General features: G+C 39.0%; 1 protein-coding gene across 1 annotated transcript in view; it reads left to right on the top strand.

Moving 5' to 3' along the window:
- The window catches only part of LOC122970467 (gamma-aminobutyric acid type B receptor subunit 1-like), a 158,019-nt gene that overhangs the window by 41,611 nt on the left and 93,385 nt on the right, over window positions 1–23,023 (top strand). The window contains exons 3-8 of the mRNA XM_044336615.1: window positions 1,294–1,464; window positions 3,689–3,790; window positions 9,817–9,882; window positions 11,571–11,762; window positions 17,725–17,970; window positions 18,127–18,190. Of these exons, the coding sequence (XP_044192550.1) occupies window positions 1,294–1,464; window positions 3,689–3,790; window positions 9,817–9,882; window positions 11,571–11,762; window positions 17,725–17,970; window positions 18,127–18,190 (841 nt within the window). The remainder of the gene's footprint in view (window positions 1–1,293; window positions 1,465–3,688; window positions 3,791–9,816; window positions 9,883–11,570; window positions 11,763–17,724; window positions 17,971–18,126; window positions 18,191–23,023) is intronic.

Here is a 23,023-nt window from a genome sequence, read left to right as displayed (position 1 = left end):
TTGAACCAAACATAAAGATACTCTAACCTGATTATGGCTCCATTCTCATTAATTCTGCAGATTCGTCTGTCTCCAGTTTTTTTTTTCCTTTCCGGGAGTCTGCAGGCCATTGTTCTTAAACTGAGTCATATGAATTCTGTGAACCCCTTTTCAGTGACGAATGTTACATTTTCTATTTCAGTTTGTTTTTATGTAACCACTAATTCAAATCACATTGAGGCAAGACACAATTGTAAATTATGGCAAAGAAAAGAGATTTTATGTTTTACCATGAGAGTAGAGTAACAGGGTTAATAAAATATAACACATACAGTACATGGGACATTCTGTTCCCAACAGGGCTGTAGTGGTTAAAAATAGGGTGGGTAAACCCTACCATACTTCAGCTCCTCTATTGTGGGTACACAAGCACTATGACTGCACATAAGTGTTGTGTAACTTTATTTCCTTTCACTATAGTATTAAACTTTTCATTTCAATGTAGATGGTTTGATGGTAGATGTAGATGTTTTGAGATGTGTAAATAGTTTGAGAAAGTTGAATCAATTAAGGTTATTTGCTTAGACATCATGAAATGTTAATATGAAGGTTAATGTTTGTTATGTTATTAGAAGAACTGACTTATCATGAAATGTATGTAAACTGCTTAACTGTTGTCTTGAATGGTTTTACAAATATGATACAAGCTGACAGGAAATGTTCAGACCTAGTGACTTTGAGGTGTGATTTTTGTGTGTAAAAGGACAGAATTAGACTTCCCCAAAAATTCCTTTATTCCACCACCAGCTACACACTTTGAGCCACTCTTGCTGAATAGTTTTCTTTATTAATTTTATTAGCATTTATAGACCTTATTTATTATTATTATTTATTTTACTTTCTTTTATTCATTAATTTCTGTATATTATCTTATGCTTTATCATGTATCCTCAAGACATCTTCATTTATCCTAAAACTGTTTGGTTGCTTCTTTGAGTAAACAGACGTCACTGTTTGGGACAAGAACTTTTTCCTAACCAAAAAGGAGGTGGTGCCCCATTAATGAGGTAATTCTATAATAAAGTATTAATACTCCTACATAAGTTTACAGGGCCAACAGTAACATATTGTTACGAGATCTGAACTCCGTGTAACATTAAAGGTGATTAAACTTCCATTTGGAAATTTGAAGACTTTAACCAATTTTTGTGTTGTTTGTTTTTGTGTATTAATGTTATTTCTTGTCAGAAATCACATTACAACAAATGATGATACAAGCTGTAATTTGTTGTTTTCTGTCTCCCTGTCTTTCAGTTGTCCTATGGCTCCAGCTCTCCAGCACTTTCCAACCGCCAGCGTTTTCCCACCTTTTTCCGCACGCATCCTTCCGCCACCCTGCACAACCCCACTCGTGTGCAGCTCTTCCAAAAGTGGAAATGGACCAAGATTGCCACTATTCAGCAGACAACAGAAGTTTTTACATCAGTGAGTGATACATATATTTGGCAGCAAACTTTCTGTCTGTGTGTACCGCATGATGCTCTGGAAATTTGCTGAAGAGTGCTTCAATGATTAGCCTAAAAAATATCAGTTGGTTATTGGAAAATGTATTTCACTTTTCATAACTAATTAGTCCTTTTAAATATTACAGTAAAAACATGGTGTGAATAAAAGTGAAGCCATAAAACATCATAACCTTGTTCAACAATATGTTATATCGTTTACTCCATATGTCTAGACAATGATGGTAGCCTACATTAAAAAGACAACAACAACAAAAAGTTATATAGTTGTTAACTGATATTTCGTTTTTAGCGACATTTGATCAACATCATTTCCTACAACTCAGAAGAATTTTAGTGGCATACATACAAAGTCATTGGGAAGACACATTAACTCAAATGGATGCAAATCTGCCCATGGCAGAGATACGTCCATGTGACTTTAAAAAGATTAAACTTGAGTGAAAAAGTTACACTTATCCCCAATCCTTTATTACGCCACTTCATAAATGTACAGAGACAAGAGGAAAAAGGGGAGCAATTGGGGATAAATAACAGAAATAGCTGAGTTCCAGGTGAGTTCAGTCAAAGGCTGCGTATGTTGCTAGTTAGCTTACAGCTAACATCTGTACATTAACTGTTTGGGGTAAATAAACTCTGCAAAACTCTAGGTGAGGTGAAAATTCACCTCACATTTACTCTGATCACACACCTTAAGACCGTTGCATTTTAAAAAATAACAGCTTGACAGACTAAGGCCGGAGATATATACTTGCTTTTAACTACACTTTCATGTGTGCATGATGGCTTCCTCGCATATCCTCCGTCTGTTTGGAGCATTGGTTGTGCACATCCTCAGAAATTAACGCTACATGTCTGCAAGATGTAATACACACATGAATGGTAGGGGCAGTGTAGGGGCAGTATGGGAATGTGCCAGGGTCAGGGGTCAGTAGGCACAAAAGCAGCGACAACAATGGTGGAACTATGCTTGAATTAACAAAGTGGTAACCTCCTTGAGTGTCACCATATTTAATTTTCACATCATGCTTGTTCTTCTTCTTTGTGTTTTTTGGCCAATTTTACATCATGCAAATCCAGAAGTTGTATTTATATCTCTATGTATATTTTCTGGTGTGCCTTCGAGTGGAATCCTGCAGTAACACACAAAGTAGATAGGCAAGTATGTGAACAATTATGTTCATGGCACAGCCAGTTGTCTATGTAAACACATGGTTAAAAAGCAAGTATATATCCAGTCTACGACCAGTTGAATGGCAAGCTATAAAGATTGACATGGAGAACCAAACAGCACAAATTTTTATAGACGTCAGAGATTACAACTAAAGAGATGGAAAGATGACATTAGAAGATAGTGGATGGTGGACATCGAGAAACAGTTTCGATAACTTATAATATTCACACTGTCTAGCAGGTAAAATTTCCTGGGAGCTGTAACTGCTTTGAATGCTAACAACACTTATTTATCTTGGAATATGGATAGTAAAGTTCAGAACATGTTTAATTTTTGTTTCACTAACTAAGAGATTGCATTGAGTCATAAAATTTCATGGAACAGCATCATGACTTCAGCTTATGATATAACATTACCATTTTCCTTCCAAAGACAACCAGGCATTTGGCATTTGGAAGTATTCTCCAAACTTAAAATTGTAATTTCACTGTTTTTTACACATAACTATGCAAAAAAAACAACAAATAAAAATACTTTATGTAATTATATGGTTTGTGTCCATTAAAACATAGGCATATTTCTAAGGCCTATTATGGCCAATCAGAAATGTATACAGGAGGTGCTAGATCACTCAGAGAAAAAGACGACGGTGAAAATTGTATCTCTTTTCTCATTTTCTATTTCTCTCTTATCTCCCCCGTCTTCTATCATGGCTACTGTTCCCTTGATTGGTTTCTCTCTACCTCTCGTCACCTGCTGTTTTATCTGTTTGTTGGTATCATCATCTACGCACCCACCATCATCTCTCTTAACCACCAACTCATCTTCTGCCTCATTACTTTGCTCTTACTTGAATTGATGTTTCTTCAAATTTCTTTTTGCAACTTACCATTCCATTATGTCTTCCAGTTCCATTTTTGTTGCTGTCCCTCTCTTCTGCATCCTTATTGTGTGTGTGTGTGTGTGTGTGTGTGTGTGTGTGTGTGTGTGTATGTGTGTGTCTTTTTGACAGACTCTGGATGATTTGGAGGAGAGAGTGAAAGAGGCAGGGATTGAAATCAGCGTTCGCCAAAGCTTCCTCACCGACCCTGCTGTGGCTGTCAAAAACCTCAAGGTGTCTGAATCCCCCATTCTTCTTACACATGCCAGGCAGCTAAACAGCAATCAGTCAAGCCTCGTCTGGCCAGTTAACCACTGAGAGCTGCTGGATACTTTATTTTTGGGCAACAATATCTCAGAAATTACAGAAGCAGTCTTATGTGCTAAATCAGCAAGATACTTATACATCTCTATAGCTGCAGTCCTGCTGCCCAGTGGCCCAAACTGTGGTAAAAACTGTGGTGAATGCTCAAGCCAATGGTCAAGAGTTCTAAGATACAACATGAAATGATGGTTTCAAAATACTTTCAGCTCCATTCAGAAAGTGACACCTTCTCTCTTGAAATACAAATCAAGTACTTTTGTCCACAGGATACAATGGTCTCAATACAAAATAAGTAAAGTGAGTAAGGTTGCCTTGAGTTGAGATCGCTATGCCAAATTCTGCTTCCAAGGTCAAGAATGAATTGTCAAGCTGTTCTTGAATAGTGTTGCAGGCAATACTACTTTAATTGAGGGGAGTTCCAGTTTTATACAACCTGGTTCTCATTTTTGCAAGTCATCATTACTGTCAGTAATTATAACATTGTATTCAAGTTAAGTGGTGAGATTTTGGAATATGGCACATTTTCTACAATTTCAAAGCAAGAAATTGTAACATTGTCAGAGCACCTAGCGGTGTTATAGTCAGCTGACTTGGGGGTGGCAAAATAACTCAAGGGCGACCCATAGAAAATGTCAAATTAAAAGCCCCCACCTTTAAATTTGATGTAGATCAACGAAATTTGGGAGGCACGTGTATCATGTCCAGACACAAAAAAAAGCCTCTCGGAGCAATACCCTAAGTCCAACAGGGAGTCAGCCATTTTTAATTTACTTTTTGCCATTTCCAGGCATTGTATTTTAGCAAACTTCTCCTAGATATTTAGTCCAACCGACTTCAAATTTGGTCAGTGTCATCTAAAGACTTTAACGAAGAAAAGTGATCAAAATCTTGAGTTTTCAGAGAACGCCTTTGCCATGGCGACGAGGCAAACTTTGATGTTTCACCATGAAGCAGGAAGTTGCTGTAGTTTGAATGTACATTGTCCAACCTGCACCAAATTTCTCATGCTTGATAATACTCCTGTCCTGAACACATCTACATGTCAATATTGAGTCATAGTCATAGCGCCACCTACTGACAACAGGAAATCAGCCTAATATGACAAACATCATCTGATTCACATGAAATTTTCAGAGTGTGGTCTACAGTTAATATACAGCAACAAAATGTTTACTTAATGCGTGTTCTCTAGCACCACATAGTGGAAATTTGTGGATATTTAACTCCTTTGTGCAATGTTCGATAATAGTCCAGTCCTAAACACATCTGCATGCCTGCAATAAAAGCCCTTCAACTGTGCCGCGCCCTGTCATGTGCAAAGGTGCAAGGGCCCAATCATCGCTGCTTGCAGCTTTAATTAGGGCCCGAGCACTGACAGTGCAAAGGCCCTATTGTAATTCAAGGAATTATTGTTCTTCTCTGTGAAGAAAAGCATTTTTGAGGGGCTAAACGTGTTCAAAAACTTGTGAAATTTTGCACATTTGTCAGAAGTGGTGCAAAATTTTAGATTTTATGGGTCTTGGGCATGGGTGGGGCAAAATGTCCCAATGGCACCCCCTAGAAAATTTCTAATTTGAAGCCCCTCCTTTCAGTTTCATGTAGATGAATGAAATTTGGTAGGCACATGTAACATATCCAAAGGCACAAAAAAGCCTCTTGGAGCCATACCCTAGATTCCACAGGAAGTTGGCCATTTTGAATTTCATTTGAGATTTTTCGCATTTTTTGCCATTTCCAGACGTTGTCTTTTAACAAACTCCTTCTAGAGATTGATTCCGATCGACTTCAAATTTTGTCAGTGTCATCTTTGTGATGAAAAGTTATCAAAATCTCGAGTTTTCACTGAACACCCTTGCCGTTGCGATATGGCAAACTTTCATGTATCGCCATGAAACAGGAAGTTGTTATAACTTCAACATTAATTGTCCAATCTACCCCAAATTTCTCATGCTTCATGAGGGTCCCATTCTGAATACATCTATGTGTCAATATTGAGACATAGTCACAGCGCCACTTACTGATGACAGGAAGTTACATGTTCAGTACTTTTATGAGCTGTACCAAGTAGGATGAACAGATCCATTGGAAATTTGGTCAGAAAAGCCTTAAGTCTTTGATGATTCCATATTGTGAAAATGTTGAGTTTTCACCATAGACTGCATAAAAATATGGATGTAGTTACCGTGACGTCACCCGTTGGTTTCTGAAGAGCACTTTTGAAGCTCTTGGCAGTGTGTGATGCTGCCTAACTCCCAGCCAATCAAAAATGGGCAAAGAGGCGGGCCGAATGACCGAAACAAGCCACCTAGCTGCTGGCGGACCTGTCACTCAAAGCAGCCATGTCCTTCATTATGCATAACTTTATAGCTTAATAAAACCTAAATGGGTGAGTTATACAGTTGTCATGAAAGGGGAAATTAGCTATAGGGACCAAAACCATCGTTTGTACCAGGCTGTAAACATGTTTATTTCTGCTGTAAAGTTGGGCATTTTAACATAGGGATCTATGGGGAATGACTCTCTTTTAGCCTCAAGTGGCCATTCAAGGAACTGCAGTTTTTGGCACTTCCGCATTGGCTTCATGTTACAGCCCCAGAGGTTGCTGCTTGGTTTTCACCGGACGCTTTTGCTGTGGTGGTGTGGCGCATTTCAATATTTCACCAAAGTGTCATAACTTGACTCTGAATGATCAGATCTTTTCCAAATTTCCCATGCTTGATGAGGGTCCCAGTCTGAAGGCAAGTACAGGCTCATGTTGAGTCGTAGTCATAGTGCCACCTACTGGCAACAGGAAGTCTTAAGCGCCATTCTTTCGCTAACTACTCCTAGCAGGTTAGCCACAAACACAGAAAATTTGGTCAGACCTTGATGATGATAACTCCTGAAGCTTTTGAGTTTTCATCAAAAGCTATTGCTTTAGTGTGGCAGAATGGCTCGACAGTGCCCCCTACTATATTTCAACAAAGCAGCCCCCACGCCTGGTTAAACCTGCATGTACGAAAATCGGTACACACATGTATCATGCCAGGGCACACACAAACGTCTCTTGGACCCATAGCTCAAACCCAACAGGAAGTCGGCCATTTTGAATTTAGTGGTCATTTCGGGCAATGTTGCATGCCTTGTATTTTAATGAACTCCTCCTACAGAATTCATCATAACAACTTCAAAATCAGTGTGTGTCATCTAGACTAGTTTGTGATCAAAAGTCACTAAAAGATTTAGCTATCACTGAAGCATGTGGCCATGGCGTGGCGTTGAGTTTTGGTGTTTTGCCATAACAGAGGAAATTGCTATAACTTTAGTGTACATGGTCGGATCTGCCTGAAACTTCACATGTTTGATAACAGTGCAGGCCTGAGCACATCTACATGACAATATTCCACCAGTGATGCAAACTGGCTGAATAGCGCCCCCTACGAAATTTTAGCGAAGCAGCCCCAGCAGCAGGAAAAATAGTGGACAAAGGAAGTGATGTTTATCTCCTTTTTGCACTGTCTGAAAACAGCCTGGGTCTGAAGACATCTACATGCCTGTGACAGAAGCCCTTCAACTGCGCTGCGGCCCGACGTGTGGAGGCGCCCATTCAACGCTGCTTGCAGCTTTAATTATTCTGCCTGTTCATACCTAAATTTGACCCACTAAACATGCTCAAAAACTCACAAATTTGGCACGTACATCAGATCTGGTGAAAAATTTGATAAAATGTAAAAATTAACCCCCAAAGTGCCAAAATGTGCTCTCTAGCGCCACCTATGTAACTAAAATGGCCGCCACGGCCCGTAGGAACGTCGTAGAGAATTCAAACCAAAACTCAATTATTTGTCTCATCAAGACCTTCAAATCATAATCTGACACCCCTGACCTAAATCCAACAGGAAGTCCGCAATTAGCCTTTCAAAATAAGACTTTTTCTCAATCTTGGCTTCTGAACAAACACTATCTCCTCTGAGGGCGTTAATGGTATCAGCTTCAAACTTTAATGGGTGACTTATGACACTATGCTGAAAAAAAGTTGTTAAAAACTTTGTAATAACTCGAATGGTTTGGATTAAATAACTAAATAAAATTAAATTACCTTGTGCATTCTTAAATTACTTATTTTGTAAAACCAAATAAAACTGGTTTGTATTTTTATACACTCCATCCAAAGTTCCTGACTTGTGCTCATCTCTGAGATCTTCTGGTTTCTCCCAGGTAAGCAAAGACTCCTCCTTTGGGATAGGCTGACATTAGATTTAAATTTATTTAGATTAAAAATTATGGTGAAATTTGTTAAGGATAAACTTGTAGTGTTTATTGAATAGCAGGAAGGTAGTGGTTTAGATTTAATGACTGAGATCAACATGTGGCTGTACATGTGATAGATGTATGATTTCAGAGTAGAATTAGGTTGAGAGATCTATTATTAGGGACTTAATTGGCTAAACTTTTAGGGCCAGGGCTCTGAAGCTGCCCTATAAAACCAGGTGAGTGTCCTCAACTGTCAGAGTGGGCCTCCTCCCGAGATGACCTGTTAGAAGGCCATCTTGGAGTACTTTCAAACCTCCAACACCTGTTTGCACCAATACACTTCATTGTGACCCATGGCTGTTAGGAATTCCTGACTAAATAGGCCTGTTGATAGTGGTTCAACGACAGCTGGTGATTATAGAGGCCAGGCTGAATTAGGTTCCCTACCAAGGCTTGGATGGTCTTGCGTGTAGATTTTGGGAACCTAGGTCAGAGGTAGAGGACAGCCATTTGTCGGTGTCTTATCCACACCAGCAGGGGGCATCGGTTATCTGTAGGCAGAAACCATTTCAGAGTCATCAGGGTTCGTGTTTTGTGTTGAGAAATGTTAAAGATATTCAAACCGACAGTGAGGAAAGTATTCATATGCAGCATGTCCTCTTCAGTCCGCCAACCAGACTGGTAAAATTAATAAAGAAATAAAAGCGAGGATAACATCTGGTGATTAAATGTTGAGTGATGTAGTGGTTATAGTTAAAAATGATGAGAAAAACAATACAGCCTCTGTGCCTGCTGAGTCCTGACTGACAGAAAGAAACGTGCTGCTGAGAAGACGGCTGACGAAACCGTCTTATAATTGAAATACATTTGTTTGAAAGTCATGCTGACAGTCACAAAAAAATTGGAAAAATCATGTCTATGCACACAAATCAATAGATTCAACACACACAACTCTCCCCAAAACCAGAAGTTCTCATTTTTACATTTTTGTGCTTCCAATCTTTATGCTAAGCTAAGCTAACCAAATCTTGATTGATATCGAGGTTCTGTATTCAACTGTATTTCCCAAAATGTATTTCCCAAAACTATTGTTTTAAAGAAAGTAGAGTTACTCTACGTGCATAAGTGGCTAAAATGCACCTTAAACTGTAAGGCTGTTGGCTAATTGCATTGCTGCAATGCAATGCAAAGGAAAAAAATAGAACAAAGTTCTATTCTCTATCCACAGACAGCACCACAAATCTGTGTGCTATTTAATTGAGGTTTTGTTTTTTTCCCAAATGGGATTCTGATTTATGGTCTGCGGTGTGTTTCAGCCACAGATATCTGTACGTAGGGTTTAATGAAAGCAAAGGAAGACTGCATCTCAGAGCCCTTTACTTCCTCCCCCCCAGCCTCCCTCCTTCACGTCCTTCCTCCTTTTCTTCTTCCACCTCTGTCAGCCTGATGTTCCTCCTTCCTGGCACACACACTCACACTTTAGCATGACCTTGCCCAGCATGCCGGCCTAGTTTTGGTGTGCAAGATTAATTGGCTATTGCAGAGGAAACCATGGAAACAGTAGAGAGGAAGTCTACTGCTGTGTGGTGCAGGAGCAAGGCCAAGAATCGGCTCCTGTGTTCCCTATCCACACTGTAGGGCGTTTAATTTGTGCTTTTTATCTCCACCCCATGTGTGACTCTGTCCTTCTCTTTTTCATCAAGCGCCAAGATGCCAGAATTATCGTTGGCCTCTTCTATGAGACAGAAGCCAGGAAGGTCTTCTGTGAGGTAATTTGTTCTCCTGTTCATATTTCATGACAGACTTGGCTGACATAAATTTAAAGTATCAAAGACTGCTTGTATGAAGTTAAAAAATGATGAAGTTAAAAGTGAATTTTTTGTTTTAGGGCTAAGGTTTTGTGACCCTTCATGATAAACCTCATGATAATACCTCTTTACACCTGGCATTAACACGTGATCTGTATCTGGATACATTAACTGGATAAGGAAAAACACATTAATGTAGGTGTAAATGCACTCAGAGCGCATTGTGATTGAAATGCAATCAGATCAGTCAGACCACATTTGGAGGTGGTCAGACTTGCATTGTGATTTGATCTCAGCAGGTGTAAATGCAATCTGTACAATGTGAACACATTCATACGAAAAAATCGTCCCAGCAAGTTGAAAGGTCACCTAGCTCTGCCTCTTCCTGCCAGCTAAAGCAAGCTTTGCAAAAACTACAAGTAGTAGCAGTAGCTTGGAGTCTTCCCTCTCAAAAAGTCATGTAAAAATTAATGACGTCCGCTCATGGCAGTCAGTTTCTTTGACCTGGGATTCACGATATTTGTCCACCAGCTCCGCCTGACTAATTTGCATATTGATATCCAATCACAATGTGGGCACAGCTGAGAAAATAAGAATGCATTTTAATACCAGGTGTAAATGCAAACACCCATTGATCAGATGTTATTATCCAGATAATGTATCCAGATATAGTTCACATGTTATGCCATAAACATATTATATAAATAAATCTATGTTGTCAATTATTTCTGTATTTGATTTCTTACATGAATCATGCATCACGGACAACAGATTATATGTGCACTAACTACTTTGCTCTACCAAATTTACATTGTGTGACCATAGAATTGGTATGTTTTATTGACCAATGTCATATAAATTTAACAAAAAATCATAACCATGTGGTCCTTTAGTTTAACAAGCTGAAAAGTGTGTAATCTGAGGTTTTAAGAAACCTCAAACTGATTAACCCAAGACATTTTCTCTCTTGTGAACTTGTGAAAAATGGATATTTATCATTAGCTACCATGCTAACCAGCTAGCTTGCGTGAGTTAATTACTCAGGTCTTTTTGTTAATAACTGAAAATGACTGTCACTACTTTAGAAAGGACAGCAATTATGTCCAAAATGTTTATAGCAATCTGAGACATATGTAGATTTCTAGTTTGCTAGTTGTGAAATATATTGGTGATTTGATGCTAAGAAATTTTTGTCTGTGCACAAATATCTTATATCATAACTCCCTTCAGTAATCAATATGTTGACTTTGTGTATTAAAGCATTTTTAGAGTAAGAGTGTTTTTTAAGCTGTTATTTTGACCAATAAAAGAGAATTGTACTGCATATTAATTCTGCAATTTATTAAAAACTTGAAGTTCAGTATCTCAAAACCACCTATTAATTATCTATAAATATACAGTCAGACAGTCTAAAGGGACATTGTAGATGTTAAGTTATCCAATCAAATCTATCAATCACATGCAGCATTTCAGATATCACAGAGTAGATTATGATTTTTCTAAATAACTAATAACATGATCAAATCAAACAGCATGACAGGTATGATATTAATCTCTGTCATACACACTCTGTCACACACAACTTAATATGTTCTTCCACACAATAGCTGTTCATGTGTCACATTCTTCTCCCTACTGTCCCTCTGCAGGTGTACAAGGAGAAGCTGTATGGGAAGAAATATGTGTGGTTCCTCATTGGCTGGTATGCAGACAACTGGTTCAAGATCAAGGACCCGTCCATCAACTGTACTGTGGAACAGATGACAGAGGCTGTGGAGGGTCATGTGACCACTGAGATTGTTATGCTCAACCCGGAGACAGTGCGAGGAGCCTCCAACCTGGTAAGAAAGGCATTATCAGTAATGCCCAACAGAATAATCTGCAGCTGCAGAGGCTGCTGGGATTTTTTTAAGAATGCTCTGATGCAGTTTTTACATTTTGCTACAGCAGTAAAATAAGTGTTTTACTTATTTAAAAAGGCATTTCTGTGTATACTCAATATTATCTTTAGCAGAGTGTGGTTCTTCCATGACTATAGACGGACTACTCAAACAATAGTAAATATTATTGTCTTAAAACAATCTGAAGTGAGATCTTTTTTTGAGATACTGACACTGAAACAAGGAAAACGGCAGAGTTTTCTCTTTTTAATGAAAAAATGCTTGAAAAACGTGTGTTAATTCAGGGTGTAAATTCCGGCAAAATGCGTTTATTCAGAATCTGATCCAAATGATCAGACCACATCTTGAGGTGATCTGGTTCACATCGTGATCAGATCTCAGTTAGGTGTTCATGACATCTGCACAGTGTGGCCACAATCTGAAAGGGGACATATTCTGCACATTTCCAGCACATTACAGTTAAAAAAAAACTCCTTATTTATCTTATACTGGCCAATATATTCAGTGTTTCTTTCAGTGTTTCAGTGTTTTAAAAACAAGGTATGTATCCTTTAGGTCTAACAAACATGTTGAATACATTTCCTTTCATTTCTCAAAAAATATATGCAAAGCTGATTTTTTTACATTTACGATACATTTATATTACATTTTGACAATTACAGATGCTTTTATCCAAAGTGACTTACAAGCGAGGCAAAACAATCAAGCATTAGAGGACAGTGACAGTGAAAAGAGCCATGGTACAAAGTCTCAAGTAGCTGGCCAGGTGCAAGTACACTGAGAAAGAGCGCTGGACAAAAGGGTTTTTTTTTTGTTTTGGGTAGCAACAGTACAGTAAGAAACGACTAGACGTAGACAAGTGCATAATAAACAACAAGAAACTAGTGCAACAATCAACAAAGTGCTTAAAGATTAGAGGAGCTCAAGTGATTTGGTGTTCACAGAAGAGCTGAGTTTTCAGGCGTTTCCTGAGTGCACGGGAGTGCAAGGGAGTCAGCAGACAGTATGGAGCTGGGTAGCTCATTCCACCATCACAGAACCACAAACACGAAGATTCTGTATAGTGATTTCGTACCAGGCAGTGATGGAATTACCAGACGTTGTTCATTTGCAGACCGGAGCGGACAGGAGGGGACATATGGCCTGATGAGTGACTCAATGTAGGAGGGTGCCATTCCATTGGTCGCCTTGAAGGCAAGCATCAAAGCTTTGAACTTGATGCAAGCCACCACCGGGAGCCAGTGGAGGGAGACGAACAGAGGTGTGACATGAGCTTGTTTAGGTTGGTTGAACACCACACGTGCCGCTGCATTCTGAATCCTCTGTAGAGGTTTAACAATGCATGCTGGTAGTCCAACCAGGAGTGAGTTACAGTGGTCCAGTCGTGAGATGACCAGCACTTGGACTAGGAGTTGCGCTGCATGCTCAGATAGTATGGCCGATGTTATCATCCTGATGTTATACAAATTGATGATTGACAGCTGTCAATCAGTGGAATGGCATGAAACCATCAGCTGGAATGTTCATTGCCTTCTTATATTGGCACATGTCCAGCCTTGTATGCATCCACTCGATACAAACAAAGTGGGACCACTCATTTAAATGGCTCCAGTGGTCAAAACTCCATGTTACCTTCAAATTAAAAAAATGGCCTTTCATCTCACACTGTAAATCAGCTTTTATTCTTTTAATATTTAACCAAGACCACCGTTTTTCCCTAACTTTATCCAAATGCTTTGAGTTAAGTTTGAGAGGTTTCAACCCCAATACTGAGGGATTATGAATTTTTCATTCTTGATTTTGAATTTAGAATCCCTAAATTAAACCCCAAAACAACATGCCCCAGCAAATACATTTTTAGATTTTGAGTTTTTAAATTGAGAGTTCCTGAGCTGGAAGAGAAATGGTCAAGTGCTCTCATGGATTACAGGATTGTTAACAGATCAACACAGAACTGTGCTTTGTAAGGAGTGGATCCCCACTTTCTTCATCCCTTTAAGTGCAGGCTTTTGTTCTTGAAGAACTACATTTAACTACATGTAAGTGACATGGTGACATCCCTCTTTCTTACATAGTTGATATTCTTACATTGGCAGGTGTTCTCGTTATTTTATCTATCTCTTGTTTATCAAACCTTCATTTGACCTGACCTGAAAATAGCAGTTATACTAAAGTGTTACATAGAGGAAAAGCTCAGTGCTTTGTTGCACAGGTGCTTGCTGGGTAATGCTTCCAGTATGCTGCTCTGTATGACAGTGCTAAATCTAAAACTCCCCGAAACAGTGAGGTTACACTTTTATTAATGTTCAGGGCACATTATCCACTGGCCTTGGAAGTTCTGTCTGCATGAACGGGGAGCGCTTGAGATGAAGGAATGGCCTCAGTGCAATGAAGTGACACTGGCTGAGGGCACAGACATCATACCTGGAAAACTTGCTGCCTTTCCCGTTCATCTTCAGTTCCAAGTCTGCTTGGAATACACATATCAGATGTCTTTTGGGTCCAGTTCTGACTGCTGATTTGGTGACAGTGTGATGGGCATTAACATATATCATAATAAACGCCCATTTGTGATATCAAATCGAAATACTTAGTAGTACAAACATACTTGCAAATTTTTGTTTTTGCACATCCTAAAGGCCTCAAACATGTTTGTAGAATGAAAATGTATGTAGGAAATCCAAAATGGCTGACTTCCTGTTTGGATTATTTCTGGGTAGAATGATGAGAAATTAAAGCAACTTTGTTCCAAAATGGCTGCTGACTTCCTGCTGTCAGTTGGTGGCGCTATGACGATGACTCAATATTGATACATAGATTTGTTCATTTACGTTGTTTTCATTGCAAAACTCTTAAGATTACACTCACCAAATTTGAAGTCGGTCGGTTCAAGCCTCAAGGAGGAGTTTCTTAAAATACAACGCCCGCAAATGGCAAAAAAGGAGCAAAAATTGCAAGGTTAATTTAAAATGACTGACTTCCTGTTGGACTTAGGGCATGGCTTCAAGAGGCTTTTTTGTTTGTTTCGACGTGATACATGTGCCTGCCAAATTTTGTTCACCTACGTCAAATTTAAAGGTGGGGGCTTTGACTTTGAAATTTTCTAGGGGGTGCCCTAGAGACATTTTGCCATACCCAAGCCCAAGACCCATATCAGATATCATGTTTCACTTCTTCTCATGCGTATGCCAAGTTTCGTGAGTTTTCAAACATCTCTAGCCCCTCAAAAACAGCTTCCTCTTTCATGGTGAAAAATGTTTCGCCATGGTAACAGCAACTTTTCATCACAAAAGTCTTTAGATGACACTGACCAAATTTGAAGTTGGTAAGGTTAATCTCTAGGAGGAGTTTGTTAAAATACAAAGCCTGCAAATGGCAAAAACTATGCGAAAATTGCACAATAAATTCAAAATGTCTGACTTCCTGCTGGACATAGGGTATGGCTCCAAGAGGCTTTTTTGTGCATCTGGATATAATATATATGCCTAGCAAATTTCGTTCATCTACGTCAAATTGAAGGTTGTGTTGTTTTAATTCGAAATTTTTTAGGGGGCGCCCTCGAGCCATTTTGCCACACCCATGCCCAAGACACATAAAATTTTTTACCATCTTCTGCCGAATGTGCAAAGTTTCATAAGGAAGAGGAAGAAGAAGAATTCCTTCAGTTTCAATAGGGCCTATGCACTGCTAGGTGCCTGGGCCCTATTGAAACTTTTCCTACACCCAAGCCCATGAGCCATATCAGACAACTAAATACAACCCTTCTGACAGGTGTGCCAAGTTTCATGAGTTTTCAAGCATCCCTAGCCCCTCAAAAACAGCCTCATTTTTCATGGCAAATAATGTGTCACCATGGCAACAGCTTTTGATGAAACCTCAAAAAGCTTCACCATTTGGCATCATCAACATCTTACAACTTAGCTGAACAAATTTTACCTGGATCTGGTTAACCTGCTAGGAGTATTTAGTACAAGTATGGGGCCTAATACTTCCTGTTGCTAGTAGGTGGGGCTATTACTATTATTCAATATTGTCCTGTACATGTCTTCAGACCAGGACTCTTATCAAACATGTGAAATTTAGGAAAGATCTGACCATGTGGAGTTGAATTGAAACAATTTGTTTTGCAATGGTGAAACTCACTGCGTCGCCATGGCAACAGCGTTCAACGAAAACTCACAATCTTCACCATATAACATCATCAAGGTCTTAATGCTTTTCTGACCAAATTTGAAGGAGATGTGTTCAACCTGCTAGGTAGACGTTGTAAAAGTACAGCACCCATAACTTCCTGTTGCCACTAGGTGGTGCTATGACTATGATTCAATATTGACACATAGATATGTTCAGGATGGGACCCTTATGAAGCATGAGAATTTTGGGGCAGGTTTTGGGCATTTGGGGGATAACTTTTCATCAGAAAGGTCTTTAGATGACACTGAATAAATTTGAAGTCAGTGGGGTTAAAGCTCTAGGAGGAGTTCATTAAATTACAACCCCTGGAAATGGCAAAAACTCCAAAATAGCACATTAAATTCAAAATGGCTGACCTCCTGTTCGACTTCGGGCATGGATCCAAGAGGCTTTTTTGTGCCTATACCTACCAAATTTCATTCATCTGTGTGAAATTTAAAGGTGGGGGCTTTTAATTAGAAATTTTATAGGGGGCCATTTTGCCACACCCTATTGAGCCATTTTGCCACACCCATGGCCAAGACCCATAAAATATCACATTTTTCAACACTTCTGATGAATGTGCAAAGTTTGATAAGTTTTCGAGCACATTTAGCCCCTCAAAAACACGTTTGTTTTGAAAGGGAAAAAAAAGAATAATAATGATATTAATAATAATAATAATAATAATAATAATAATAATAATAATAATAATAATAATAATAATAATAATAATTCCTTCAGATACAATAGGGCCTTTGCAGCGCTGGGTGCTTAGGCCCTAATAATTCCTTCAGTTACAAGAGGGCCTTTGTACCATTCGGTGCTCAGGCCCTAATAATAATAATAATTCCTTCAATTACAAGAGGGTCTTAGCACCATTCAGTGCTCGGGCCCTAAATAATAATAATAATAATAATAATAATAATTATTATTATTATTATTATTATTATTATTATTATTATTATTATTATTATTATTATTATTATTATTATTATTATTATTATTATTATTATTATGCTTGGGCTCGGGCCCTAATAATCTTAACAAAAACAATAGGTTCCTTGCACTTTCAGTGAGAGGGACCATTGGATGCATATTTACTAGTTTGAATATAAGTGCAAAACTTTGTGCATTTTCCTGCATCCCAAAGGCCTCAATAATGTTTGTAAAATGAAAATTGATGCATGAAATCCAAAATGGCTGATTTCCTGTTATATAAAAAAATATGAAAAAAAATTGTATTATGTTGAGAATGATGAGCGCAATGAAATCACCAAATTTCATGCGCATCAAAGAAACTTTGTTCCAAAATGGCTTTGTGTATGGGGGCACTATGGAGCCCGCTGGCTCCCAAGCCCAATCGCAACTTTGCAATTTTCGCAAGTGCTTGGGCCCTAATAATCTTTACAAAAACAATAGGTTCCTGGAACTTTCAGTGCCAGGGACCATTGGGCCCCTGGCACTTTCATGCTTGAGCCCTAATAATAATAATAATAATAATAATAATAATAATAATAATAATAATAATCCTTTAAAAACAATAGGTTCCTTGCACTTTCAGTACCAGGCACCATTGGTCCCCTGGCACTTTTGTGCTCGGGCCCTAATAATTCCTTCAATTACAATAGGGCCTTTGCAGCGCTGGGTGCTCAAGCCCTAAATATAATGTCACCATAGCATCATCCATGTGTAACCAAGCACTATCTCTCATCATTTTCTTCTCCAGACTTCCCAGGAGTTTCTAGCCCAGTTGATGTCTAAGCTTGGGGGTAAAAATCCAGAAGAGACTGGTGGTTTCCAGGAGGCCCCACTTGCCTACGACGCTGTGTGGGCTCTTGCTCTGGCCCTCAACAAGACTGTGGGGCCTCTAAAGTCCAAAGGTCATCGGCTAGAAGATTTCAACTACAACAACCGAGGTATCACAGCTGAGATCTACCGAGCCCTCAACACCAGCTCCTTTGAAGGAGTTTCAGTGAGTACAAAAACCCCAAGGAAAAGGAGAGATGTGGTGAGGTGCAGAAAGTGAGCAAGAAAGTGCTGTATAGAGAGATTAGAAAGAGAGAGAGGTAAACTGTGTAAAGGATGGAGGGGGATGTTAAAACATTAAAATTCTGCCTTTTTCTTCCAGGGTCATGTTGTATTTGATGCCCAAGGGTCTCGAATGGCCTGGACTCTCATTGAACAGCTTCAAGGTATGCCACAGCACACGTCCCTGCTTTAAAATGGAATTCATTTCAATAATCAGCTTATTAAATACAACATCCCGCTACCATGTCCTTTCCATCACACTGTATATATATGAATAAATATATTCATATATATTGTTGGCATGGTTTGAAGCATTTACCACTTTTTAACTTAAGTTTAAGTTTTTTTATGGTTCAAACCTAAACTTAGACTGTTCAAAACATGTTTTATGTTTTTATATTGATGTGGCCAGTGTCTTTGGCAAAGCAGGACTGTTCTATTTTGCATGTGACACAACAATTATAGAAAAAATTTATTTCTGCATAAAAAGTTAATAGCTCTTTGAATATTTTATTAAAATTTGGAGAATTTCAAAAAAAGCCACTGTCATGCCCCTCCCAAATTGGCTTCTATGAAATACAGTGCACAGTCTATCAATTCAGTAGTCTGTCCTCAATGCCATTCCCTGGGGTTGATTAAAGAAACATCATGTAAAGTGATTCACAGAGGAGAAATTTTAAGGATCTTTGAAAAAAAAAAAACAATAATAGGACAATTATTTTTCTTCAGAGAAATGCACCTTCACTCAGAAATTCAAGATTTGCCAACATTATTGGTTTTAAAAGTATTGAAGAACAACTTAACATCCAGAATAAGAAGTTGGATTTAGTGAGCTTGTTTGCATGAAATTGAAGTAGCAGTCCGGCCTAGTCGCACTCTCAGCACCCCGTGACTTTAGGCACTTTTAGTGCACTTTAAGGCCCAAATGCACCGAAAGCGCCTGACGCTCGCATTTTGAAGTACACCTATTGTTTTTAATGGATGAACACACACTAGAAGCATTATGAGGCACGTCAGAATGTCTTGATGCCCCAACTCTAACCTTGATTCAATTTTGGAGCGTCAAATGAGGACCCAGCATACAAAGCTGTTTTCTCTGCAGCCGAAAAAGAGAGAGAGATAGTGCAAGCCAGCTGAGCACGGGCAAGCGAGAGAGAGAGACAGCGCGGCAGTGGTCGAGCAAGGAAAGTGAGCGGTAGTTAGAACAAAACCTCTGAATGAGAGAAATAAAACGTTATATTCTTATTATTTCACGGCAGTCACATTTTAAAGCACAAATAAATAACCATCAAACAGATGATTTACTGTGGACACAGACGCTATTAGTTTCATTTCATTTCAAATTTTATGCTTGCAGTGCACCATAAGAGCATCAATTGATGTGCATCAAATGACATGCGTCAATTATCACTTTTAATACGTTTGGGCCTTTAGTGCAAAATGGAAGCACTACTATCTCATTTAACATGGCATGACTTCAGTCTCCCTGACTTTCGACCTTCACTGATGTTCCAGATAGCGGTTTACAGCCAGACTTAATTAAACTGATAGCTTCAGCTGCAACTGCAAAGACTCAGCAAATGTGACTTTGACATAACCTTGCAAACCTGTCGCCTAGGAATTATGAAACCACTCTAACCACTCAGCCAAAGGGTCAACCTGCTAGCCAAGGGCCAGCACATCTAGTTATCCCTGGTCGTTACTCTTGTGACATTACCCCCTCCTTCAGGAAGCGCACCCCTGCGCTTCAGACTACCAGCTCCCTTATATCTCTGGGTGCACACATTTCCAATGGCCTCGCAGTCTAACCATCACACTTCTGGCATTAAATGTAGCGAAGGAGGGTTCCCACACCAGGTCTCAAATCCTGGTCTCCCAGACCACAGACAAATGAGCTAACCACTCAGCCAAAGGGTCAACCCGCTAGCCAAGGGCCAGCACATCTAGTCATCTGTGGTCATTACTGTCTAGAGGGCACTGGCCTGCACCATCACAGGTGGTCAGGTTGGATGACAGGCATACAAAACACAGGGCACTGACAACAGAGATCAAGGTTCACACCCTAAGTCCTGTGTGTGGTTAAGGTTGGTAAAAGATCCCGGTTTCGCTTAAATGTTAATAAACATGTTGTGTCCCGTGCTTGTGTCAAGTCACTGCAGACTTTTTTCTGTATTAAATCAAAACTTCAAAAGATCAAAAGATCTTTCCCTAACCTTAATTGAGTGCTGCCAGAACCTTAAAAAATCTACTACGTTGTCACTGAACATTTTACTGATATCTTCAGTATCACTATTTTTCTGACTTGCCAGATACCTTTTCTCATTAAGCTGACAGAAAATGTAATTCGGGTAGCATATGTTTCCCCACAAAACAAATTTACTGTTGCAATGAAAAATATAATACAATGATAAATATATATATAATAAATATAATTTTAAGGAGATAGGGCTTTAACTTGTTAAACTTAGGGACATGGAGTACAAGACAACATAATAGTTTTTTTTGTTGTTGTTTTTGTCTACATGGCAGCATTACTTGATTTTTTGTTAGTTTAAGTACCGTTGCAGTGCGTACTGTAGACAGTACTGTACATTTACTAACCTAAGTGGATTTATTGTTAACTCACCCTGCAAAAGTGTCCTCTACAAAAATGTAATGATTATTCTAACACACATGCCTTCTAGTTTTCATGTTGAACAGTTGCATCACAGTTGCTGTTTTTTATTAAATAGGATAGAACTGGCTGATCATATGGCAATGGTAGTGTATTATCTGTAGTGATGTAAGGCTCTGGTTGGCGGGCTGTGTTTTGATCACTGAGCCTGTGTTCTCCAATTCAGTCTGTCTGTGCTTTGTTTTTCTCTGACAGCGTTGAGATCTTTTACCAATGGAGGCTGTCTGTGTTCTTGGGACTGATTAAAAATTAAGCTTGTTTTGCCAATTTTCTTTGTTGGCTTCCATCATCCCAAAAGAGGAGGGTCAGTGATGAGCTGCACTTCGTTTGATGGTAATTGGAACCGTGCTGGCACTGAGAAGTTTTTTGGTTAAGTCTATGCTAAGTGGAAAGATAGACATGGAAATGAAACGCTAATCCAACCTTCGTGTCAGCTTCTCAACATAAGTGTGAGTTGGCTCTGCTGCAGTCTGGAAGTCCACTGTTTGTAGATGTGAGTACTTGTTGTAAGGCTTTGAAAGGGACAAGGAAGCTTGTCTGATATGTGTTGCAGTATGCATGCATGGAGACAGGCTCTGTAGCTGCATAGAGGCTCTTGCTGTAGACAATATGCAACTCCTGGGAAACATAAATACATCTCAGGGTTCCAGGGGCTATGTGGAGATAACAATATTGTGTGGTCATATTTGTTCATAGTAAAGGCAGCATGATCGAGGATGAAAGGCTAATCTTATTCTATACAGTAACACTGAACAATTTTGTCTTTGACAAACAGTCAGACACTTTCATTTTTTACCTAACTTTACCTAAATGTTGAGTAAATGTGTACCTGACATATTGAAATAACCGCTGTAGACTACTAAATTTGGTACATCTTACTTTACACAAGCTGCTTGATCCAAATACTGAAAGTTGTGATCCAAAAATATTAAATTGATCAGCTTCACTTATTGATAAATGATATGAATGAAAGTTCAACTGGGAGACAGTGACTTCTGAAACTGACATGAAGCGAGAAAGACTCTGTTGGAGTTGTTGGAACTACTGAAACACTTGTAACTGAACAGTGGTGTTACAGAGTACAAAAATGTGGCAATACAAAGTATCTTCCCTCACAAGCAATCTTTAGTGGAGTACGGCTACAGAGAGCACACAAACCCAACAACAGCCATATTTAGTTTTGGCCCATTATACTTGAGGGATTAACATTAATTAGTGACAGCTGATATGATCTGATAAAAATGAGAGACTAATACCTGAATGATTTGTTCACTGCCCTTTGATAATAAGGAAGAGAATGTAGAGATAACAGATAAGATAGTGCCTGAGTTTAGTGAATCTGTCTATTTTGCTAGTCTAGGTGTTAATCACTACCACAATCACACACTCTAATTTTTACTCCTATATGCAGTGAAATACTTGCACTGTAGAGCACAGCTGTCATAAAGCAATGCTGCAACACTAGCACTATATTAGTTGAAGTGCAGTGAAAAGAGTCCGGATTTTGATTGGGGTTATTTTTACTCAATTCTGATCCTTTAAAATATGCCCAGATCAGCCCTGATACCAATCCTTAGGAACAGCTTGGGAGATTTCTATCTATAAGCATAAAGTACTGCAACACTTTGACGGAGAAGTGTATATCTATCTTAAAAGTCTCGTGAAATTGTATCGTTGGTCTAGCCATAATGTCTGCCCTTACAGACTCACAGACTTTGACATGTGCTCCTGCTACTGTAAATCACCTATGGCTCTGTCCCAGTGGGACACTGGCCAAGTGTGTGAGGGCTCTCTGGTTGTGCACACATTCTACAAGTTCACATGTCTAACTCACAATGTGGCATGTCATGTAAATGGTGATGACAGCAAATTCAATAAGCATAGAAAATATTAATGTACCGGGAAGACATCCTGTAAACACACCAGTGTTGTACTCGAGTCACTAAGTCTTGAGTCCGAGTTAAGTCTTGAGTCCCCAGTGTTCAAGTCCAAGTCCAAGTCACCAAAGAAGAGTCCGAGTCGAGTCCGAATCGAGTCCCCATTACCTGAGTCCAAGTCCGAGTCCGAGTCATTAAGGTTGAGTCTGAGTCAAGAGCCATGATGGGCTCCAGTGCTCCACTCTGGCATGGTCAAAGAGCAGACATACAAAAAAAAGGTCTACATTAAACAAAAATGACACAGCTGTGATTTCATATTATTATTAATGATGCACCGATTGAAATTTTATTGGATTTTTGGCGATTCAGATTGTCTTTATAAGAATTATAAAGTGTCTTCCTCACTCATGCTAATTAACTTACATACCAATGACAATGTGTGTGTG

Source organism: Thunnus albacares, chromosome 19 (assembly GCF_914725855.1).
Source record: "Thunnus albacares chromosome 19, fThuAlb1.1, whole genome shotgun sequence".
Lineage (NCBI taxonomy): Eukaryota > Metazoa > Chordata > Actinopteri > Scombriformes > Scombridae > Thunnus > Thunnus albacares.
Note: the sequence above shows the minus strand (reverse complement) of the source record. Positions and strands in the feature narration are given on the sequence as shown.